At 57.4% G+C, this 8,656-nt stretch overlaps 1 protein-coding gene across 1 annotated transcript; it reads left to right on the top strand.

The window, feature by feature from the left end:
• The first annotated feature begins 275 nt into the window (after window positions 1–275).
• LOC103531238 (homeobox protein EMX1) lies at window positions 276–8,438 on the top strand. Its single transcript, XM_030450739.1, has 3 exons — window positions 276–636; window positions 2,997–3,181; window positions 8,271–8,438. The coding sequence occupies exons 1-3, from the start codon at window positions 276–278 to the stop codon at window positions 8,436–8,438; spliced, it is 714 nt and encodes a 237-aa protein (XP_030306599.1).
• The last annotated feature ends 218 nt before the right edge of the window (window positions 8,439–8,656 follow it).

Genomic DNA, 8,656 nt, shown 5'->3' with positions numbered 1-8,656 from the left:
CCGCCAGGTACCGGCCCTATTTGTAGCGGCCGCCCCGGGGCTGGCGGGTGCGTGGGTGCCCACGGGTGGGTGTGGGTGTGCAGGGGGGGGGGGGGTTGTGTGTGTGCGTGTGCCCTGCCCAGGGGGGAGGTTTCTTGCACACACACACACACACGCTCATCCGAAGGAACAGCCCCGCTCCGACACCCCCACTCTCCCCCCCCCCAAACCTCCACCCCCCTCCTTCCTTCCTCCTCCTCCTCCTCCTTTCTTTCCCTCCCCTCCCGGTTCAAACCATGTTCCAACCGTCCGCGAAACGCTGCTTCACCATCGAGTCCCTGGTGGGCAAAGACACCCACCTCAGCCCCGAGGACCCCCCGCGGCCCCCCGCCCTCGGTTACCCCGGCCCCGCCGCCGAAGCCGCCGCTTTCACCCCCGGCTTCCAAGGAGCCGCAGCCGCCGGTCGAGCCCTTTACGGTAGCACCGAGCTCGTCTTCCCCGAGGCCGTGGGGCACCCGGCGTTGCCCGTCGGGCCCCATCAGTTGGGGGGGTCGGGGCTGCCTCACCCCCATTCCTTTTTCGGGCCGCAACACCGCGACCCGCTCAACTTCTACCCTTGGGTGCTGCGGAACCGCTTCTTCGGGCATCGCTTCCAAGGTGAGAGAGATGATGGAAAACCCGCATCTCCTACCGCAGCCTGGGGCTCGGCGGGGCGCGGAGAGGGTGCGGAGAGGGCGCGGAGAGGGTGCGGAGGGAAAAGCGGGCGGCCCCGGCCCCGTTAATCTTGGGGAGACCGAAGCGAACCCGGAGGCAAAACCTGTTGCTGCGGGGCCGGTACCAACAACCGGAGCTCCGGGGCTTTGCAGAGCGGTGCCGAGGATTTTACACACCCGTTACTCAGTGAGTGCGTTTGCACACTCCGCTGCTCCCTGTGTTTGCACACCCGCTGCCTTTTGCACGCTCCGATACGCAACGCGTTCGCACACCCGGTGCCGGAGTCAACGCGTTTACACACTCGGAACTGGGTGTATTTACACACCCGGCACTCCATGCATTTGTACACCCGGTGCTCCGTGTGTTTGCACGCCGGCTCCTCAGTGCACTTACACACCCGGTACTCCGGGCAGTTGCGCGGCCGGTGCTCTGCGTATCCGCACACCGGGTGCTCATCTCATTTGCACGCCCGGTACTCAGTGCATTTGCACACTCGGTACTCCATGCATTTGCACGCCCGATGCTCTGCGTGTTTGGACACCCGGTGCTCATCTCATTTACACACGCGTTACTCAGTGCATTTACACCACTCAGTGGATTTGCACTCCCAGTGCGGTCCCGCAGCCTTGGAGCCGGCGGTCCCGGTGCCGGTCCCGGTGCCGATACGGGGGCCGGTGCAACCCTCCGGCAGCTCCGCTGGAGTGTGGGGGGGTCCCGGCCGGGCACTGCGGGGCTCCCGGAGCCGGGCCCGGCGCTGCCTTCTCCTGCGCGGCCCCGCGGAACCGGGAGTTTGGGTTTCTGCTTTGCGGAAGGAGAGGGAAGATTACGGTGGATCGCGGCTGCACAGCGAGAATTCGTTTTATTTTACAGCTTTTCTCTCTATTTCGTTTTTTTCTTTTTTTCATCTTGTTTCTTTTTCCTTCTCTTCTTCTCTTCTCTTCTCTTCTCTTCTCTTCTCTTCTCTTCTCTTCTCTTCTCTTCTCTTCTCTTCTCTTCTCTTCTCTTCTCTTCTCTTCTCTTCTCTTCTTTTCTCTCTATATTTTCTCTTTATCTTTTTTCTCTTTCTCTTTTTCTGTCCCTTTATTATTTTCTTTTCCTTTCTCTGTGTCCTGTCCCTTTCTGCTTTCCTTTGCTTTTCTTATTTTCTTTTCATTTCCTTCCCTTCAATTTTCTTGCCCTTTCTCTCATTTTTCTTTTCCTTTCCTTAATTTTTCCTTTCCTTTTCCTGCCATTTCCTTTCCCTTTCCTCCAGTTTCCTTTCCCTTTCCCTCCATCTCGTCCCTTTGCTGTGCCCCGGGGGTCCGGACCCGGTCAGCCCAGATTAGGGTTATCTGTCCCGCACCAACCCCTCTCCTGGCTCCGGGCTACGGCGGCTCCGCCGGGGATCGCGGCCGCTGCCGGAGGCTCCCGGGGGCCCCTGCTCGGCCCGGGCCGCCCTGACTGGCCCCAGCCCAGCCCCGGTCCCAGCCTCATTCCAGTCCCATTCTCAGCCCGGTTTGGTCCCGGGAGAGGCTCCGCGGGATCCCCGCTCCGTCACCGCTCCGTGTCCTGCCACCTGCCCCCTCTCTCATCCTCGTTCGATCCCTTCCTGCCCTCTTCCTTTCCTGTCTTTTCTTCATTTATTTATTTTCTTATTTTTTTTCTTTCATTCTTTTCATGCTACCGATTCTCTTCTTTCTCTGCTTAATTTCTCTGTTTAATTTCTCTTTTCCTTCCTTTTCCCCCTCTTTCTTTTATCTTTCTTGCCTTTTTTCTTTATTTATTTGCTTATTTTTCTGTTACCTTTCTTTATTTTCTCTTCTCTTTTCTCTTTTCGTCTTTATTTCTCTTTCTCTCCTTCTTTTCTCTTTTATTCCTTTTTTTCCCCTTCTTCCTTGCTTTCCCACCTTCCTTTCCTCTTTCACTCTTTTCCTTCTTCTCCTTCTGTCTTCTTTTTCTCCCTCACTTTTGCTTGTGGAGTTTTGTTTGTTTGTTTGTGTTGGTTTTTGTGTTGTTTTGGTTTGGGGTTTTTTTGGTTTTGTTTTTTTGGTTTGCTTTGCTTTTTCCCTGTCAGTTTCTTAGGCTGCCTCTCTCTTTCTCCTCTTTTCTACTTTCTTTTCCTCTGCCTCTCCCCTCTCCCCTCTTTTTCTTTCCCCCTGCTCTCCCCATTCATCCTTCCCCTTCCCTTCCCCTCCCATCTCCCCCATGGGGTGCCCGAGGGCAGGGGGGGGATGAATCTCCCCACCTTGGAGCATGGGGAGGGGGGGGAAGCTGCGGTGCTGGGGGTGCTGCTGCCAGCCCCTGACTGCTCTTGGTGTCCGTAGGGAGCGAGGTGTCCCAGGAGAGCCTTCTCCTCCACGGCCCCTTCGCCCGCAAGCCCAAGCGCATCCGCACCGCCTTTTCACCCTCCCAGCTCCTGCGCCTGGAAAGGGCCTTTGAGAAGAACCATTACGTGGTGGGAGCCGAGCGCAAGCAGCTGGCCAGCAGCCTCAGCCTCTCCGAGACCCAGGTACCCCCCATCCATCCCCTAATCCATCCCCCCATCCATCCCTCCATCCATCCTTCCATCCCTCTCTCCGTCTCCCCACCATCCAACCGCGGAGACAGCGCCGGCCCCGCGCCGCGCTCTGCAAAATCCCAGCTCAGGAATTTGCTCAGGAATCCCCCGTGGAAGCCGTGGCTGAAGCGTGAGGGTTCCTCTGGGCTCAGGGTGGGTTTGGGGTTTTGTTTTTTCGCAGCAGTGTCTGCTCATCACGGGTGTCCCCAGCAGGGAATAAGGCTGGGAGGTGCTGGTCTCACATCATGCCGCTCTCCAGAGCAGTTTCCTGGGGCTGTTGCTTCTTGCTGGCTTGGGGTGTTTTACCCGAGAGTGATAATATTTTAAAAATCCAGTTTAAAAAACAAAAAGGAACAGGAGAATGAGACCTTCCCTGGGGAGCTGCAAAAATGCCCCTGGATTGTGGTGCTACCGGTGCCCGATGGGTGCACGGACGGGTGCCTGCCCTGCAGGCATTTATTCCAGCTGCAACTTTCTGATTTTTAGCAAAAGGTATTTCACAATTTCTAACGTTTCCAAAATATTAGGATTTATCAGACCCAGGAGGACCATAGGGATAAAATCCCACTGGGAAAACAGGAGAGCTGGTGCTGTGTGTGGCCAAGCCCGGTGTCCTGGCGAGCGGCTATTCCCAAAAGCTCCGGGTGAATCCATGCTGCTTCCCATCAGATTCAGGAACAGAGCTGGTGGAGAACGTTTTCTCCCAATCCTGGCTTGCTAGTTTGGTCTATATTCTGAATTAATTTAATTTTTTAACCTTTAATTCCACGGGGAAGTAAAGCTGGAGCTGCGGGTGTTCCCGGTACCCGCCTGGCTCGTCCTCTCCTGGGCTCTGCCAAAGGAAACCTCCAAGTGCATCTTAGAGAGAGGGAAGTTACAGGGAGATTGGAGCCCACAAAATCCAGAGGCCGTTTGTACCCCGATGCCATCCCAACCCCCCTGTCCCTATGGCTGGCAGGGCAGGGCAGCAGCTGGCATCCCGGCTCGGGTCCTTGCTGTCACCTCCCTGGGTTGAAAATGATGTTAAAGGGAGAAAAGAAAAAAAAAAACCAAACCAAGCCATATATCCAACCCGAAGGTCAAAGAATAAACAGAAATTTGGCTGTAGGGAAAAGGCAGCTGCAGGATGCCCGAGGGGCAGCTCAGGGAGTCCTGTGGGGTTTGTGTCATCGCATCCCGGCACCCATCCCTCAGCCCGGCTGGAGACTGGGAAATGGCAGGGGGCAGGATGAAGACATTGGGTTGTTAGGATTGGATTTTTGATGCACTGCAGCGGGTTCTGTAGGAAGATCTTCCCGTGGTTTTGGGTCTCTGCTGCAGCCATCCGGGGGGGATAATCCATAATCCATCCCCTGAAGGCAGGGAGCGAGCGCCGGGCAGAGCCGGCGGGGTTTGGGGCTGGGGTCAGCTCAGGGGGATGAAGCTGGGGACAGGGGACTGCAGAGAGTCTGGGGGGAGAACCAGGGAAGACTTCTTTTCCTTTTTTTCTGGTCTTTTTTATTTTTTAGGATAATATTTTTCAAACTTGGTGGGAGGGAAATATCCCCAATGTGCAGAGGGACGGGATAAGGGGCTGGCATCGAGGTACTGAGTGGCAGAACCAGAGCAGTGGCTGTGCCAAAAGAAGGCATTATTATTATTATTATTATTATTATTATTATTATTATATTATATTATATTATATTAATCCAGTGATCAATCCCCCATGCTTACAGACATCCCATTGAAAGCCACCCCTTGTCCTCCATGCCCACACATCCCCGCTGTGACATTGGGTGCCATGGGTGTACTTCCCCCCCTGCAGACCCCCAGCCCCACAGGTGGATGTGGTTGATTATTTATGAGTGGGTTTAATCACTGGGAGAAGCATCAGTTGGTGCTTGGCCCTATTTCCCAGCTGCTTTTCCTCCTGGGAAAAAAAAATAAATAGAAAAGGGGGCTTCACCCTTTGGGCTGTGCCCACTCCGGATCCCTCAGCCAGGGAAGCAACACCTGGAGCAGCCCAAAGGGAAGGTGAAAAGGGTCCAGGTACTGCCCAGCACCAGGAAATGCCTTGGGATATGGGGTGGGAAGGGGTGGAGGTGTTTAACCCCTTCCCATCCTTTCACAGAGTCTGGGATGAGCCAGGCCCATGCAAACAGCCAAAAAAAACCCAACCCAAAGCAAAACAAAAATGGGAATGGGAGAAAATCCGTCAGGATCTCAGAATCCCAAAGCCTTCAAGAAAGTGGGATGGTGGGATGGCACAGAGCAGGGGACATGGGGTGTGTGTGAGATGGGGGGCACCAGGAGCTGGCATGTCAGGGGAGTGCCAGGCAGGGGAGACCCAGGAGGAGGTGTGGTGACCATGCTTAGGTCATGCCAGGCTGGGGGACACAGGTGGTGACACTGCTGTGCCCACCTCTGGTGGCATCAGGTCACTTCCCTGCCCCAGGGAAGGGAAAGAACTGGGAAAGAACTTCCCTGGGGTCATTTTGCATCCTGCAGGATGGAGCTCCCAGCAGAGCCTCTCCATCCCCCACAGCACAGGGGGAAAACCTGCCGGGGGTCCTAAATCTTGCCAAGGTCTCACCCTGAGAGGTTTGGGGTGACCCCAGCATCCCCCCCTGAATTTGGGGTGACACTGGAGACACCCAGCATCTCCTCCTGGTAGCTGGGTGATGATGAAGGTACCGTACACCCCAGCATCTCCTCCTGGATTTGGGGTGACACCCTGCATCCCAGCATCTCCTCCTGGATTTGGGGTGATGATGAGGGCACCCCATACCCTAGCATCCTCTCCCAGCACCATCTGTGCAGGGGTGGTGGCACCGCAGCCCTGCCTGGTGGGTCGGGACTGGGCGGTACCGGGCAGGCACCGCAGCGGCTCTGAGGGGACGGGGTAATAATTAATGGAGTGAATGCCTGGGAGTCATGGGAGGGGAAAGATGGGAGTCCCTGATAGAGCCAGAGAGCAGCCAGGCTGCAAAGCCCGGGGCTGGCAGTGGTGTCCCCTCCGTGCTCACGAGGATTGTCCCCAGACCCAAGCTCTGGGGACAGTTCTGGCGTGTTTTCAGAAGAGGGCACAGTGCTGGTGCTGGGGGAGTGCTGCTGCCCTGTGAGGTGGTGGCACCTGGAGGTGGTGGCACAGGGAGGTGGTGGCATGTTCAGGTGACAGCACAGCACAAGTGGTGTCACTGTGCCTGACCCCAGGTGGCAGCAGGGCTGCTCCCTCTCTGTCACCCCCTTGACCCATCCCCGTGTCCTCACATCTTCCACAGGACTGGGGTCACCATTGCATGAAGCCACCAGATTTTATCTGTCCCCAGCTCGGTGGCAGCAGTGGCACCTTGGGGACAGAGCTGTCCCCCAGGCAGAGTCTGGGTTCTCGGTGGCTGCAGGGGTGGCAGCACAGGTGACAGCAGGAACCCGGGATGCAGGAGACATTCAGGGAACATCCCCATCCTGGGGCAGGAGGGAGGGGACAGAGGTGATCCTGCAGGGCAGGGACAGCCCCTGGGAGCAGATGGGAAGGAATGCCTGGAGCATCCCACCCCACAAAGCCCCGGCATGACAACGGTTAATGTGGCAAGGGTTTGGGAAGGGCTGAAATCCCAAGGCTTGGGGGTTTAAGGCAATTACTCTTCAGGATGAGGCATGGTAGGGGGCAGCTTATCCCCCAGGTGCCCACTGTGAGGTTCTCACACTTCCCTCATTGTGGCTTCTGGGCAGCAGAGGGGTCGGTCGGGGAGCCCATCCAGCCCGGGGACATCCCCAAAACCCCCATCCCAAGCTCATCCCGCAGGAGATGTGGTTACTCCCAGCTGGGGAGGAAAGGTTTTAGGTTCAGGAGCTGCTTCCCACCCACCCCTCATCTCCACAGAGCCTCCCTCAAGCATCTTAATTGCTTTATGCCTCAGTTTTCCCCCTTCCATCATTTAGGGATAAGGCAACTTCCCTGCTCCCAGAGGGCTGAGAGCTTTAATTAAAGTTTGCAAAGTGCTTTGCAATCCTTGAATGAAAAGCACCAGCTCGGTTATTGTTCCAGAAATGCCCCAGAGCTAGGAAAGCAAATGGGTTGAGTCTGGGGGGGGGGGGGGTGGGGGAAGAGAGAGGACGATTGGGGGGGGGGATGTTATTATAATATCTACCAGGGCCATAAAGCACCCACCTCAAGAGGCTGAGGATGCCTGGAAGTCAGGGGCTGGGGCTGCCTGGGGGTCTGGGAGGGGTTTGCTCCCTGGGGAAGGTGTTGGGGGGTCAGCTCTGGCCTCTGCCCCCTCCCCCCTTTGCCAAAAGCTCCATGGGGACAAGGAGGGGACAGTCCCCAGGGCTGGGGTGAGGCTATGGGTGCTGCATCACCTGCAGGGGTGGGGATGCTGCAGGCTGGGCTGGGCTGGCAGTGGTGGCACTGGGTGTCCTGAGGGCACAGGGCAGGGTCCTGCACCCCAGCCTGTCTGCTGCACCCCTGTCTGCTGCATCCTGCATCCCTTCCTGCTGCATCCTGCATTCCTTCCTGCTGCATCCTGCATCCCTTCCTGCTGCATCCCTTCCTGCTGCATAACCTGCCTGCCCCATCCTGCACCCCCCCTCCTGCTGCCCACAGGGGTCTCTAATTATAATTAGCATCCAGCTCTAATTAGCTGACACCCAGCCCAAGTTGACTGATGCCCCGGGGTGGTGTGGGTGGCTCCCTGTGTTGTCCCACGGCCACCACACCCTGGGCCTCCTGACCCCAAGGATGAAACTGGACCATGCAGCCCAAAGCCCCAGGTGATGGGCACCAGGCTGTGTCTGAGGTGTGGTGAGCGTCCTCCAACCCAACTTGGCTTTCTCCAAGGCAGGGAGGTGGCAGCACCCCGTTTGTCACCTCCCCCACACCCCACCTTGCTGCAGGGAAACTGAGGCAGGGCAGAGCAAGAGTTCTCCTCAGCTTGGGGAAGGGGGGGGGGGGGGTGTGGTAGGGACTTTTTTGGTCTCCCAAGGAAAATCCGGTGGAGCTCTGGGCATCCCTGTGTGCCAGGACCTCCCTGAGAGCCCCAACCTCTCCTTACGCTCCCAGGTGAAAGTTTGGTTCCAGAACCGGAGGACGAAATACAAACGGCAGAAGCTGGAGGAGGAAGGACCCGACTCGGACCAGAAGAAGAAAGGTTCCCACCACATCAACCGATGGCGCCTGGCCACCAAGCAGTCCAGCGGGGAGGACATCGATGTCACCTCCAACGACTAAGGCAGGGACAGGCTCCTGGAGGAGCCACCATGGAGAGGAACCCGGGGGAGGAAGGGGGGACACAGGCGGTGGCACCCGAGGGACTTTAGGTGGGACGTGGCCACCGCCGCCGCCGCCATCCCCGCCCGCTGCCTTTCCAACGGGGGGCCCGGCCTGAAGTGGGGACCCCGTGTCCCCCCGGGGGGGTGTCCTTTGGGGGGTGCTTTTCGGGAAGCTCC

The sequence above is a fragment of the Calypte anna genome, chromosome 4B, assembly GCF_003957555.1.
Source record: "Calypte anna isolate BGI_N300 chromosome 4B, bCalAnn1_v1.p, whole genome shotgun sequence".
NCBI lineage: Eukaryota > Metazoa > Chordata > Aves > Apodiformes > Trochilidae > Calypte > Calypte anna.
This window is presented reverse-complemented; position numbering and strand designations above follow the sequence as displayed.

Bases quoted from the DNA above. Each gene is read 5' to 3' on its own strand.
- LOC103531238 (XM_030450739.1), top strand. From the start codon at position 276: ATGTTCCAACCGTCCGCGAAACGCTGCTTCACCATCGAGTCCCTGGTG. The intron at 637-2,996 runs GTGAGAGAGATG...TGGTGTCCGTAG, and splicing joins CTTCGGGCATCGCTTCCAAG to GGAGCGAGGTGTCCCAGGAG. The intron at 3,182-8,270 runs GTACCCCCCATC...TTACGCTCCCAG, and splicing joins TCAGCCTCTCCGAGACCCAG to GTGAAAGTTTGGTTCCAGAA.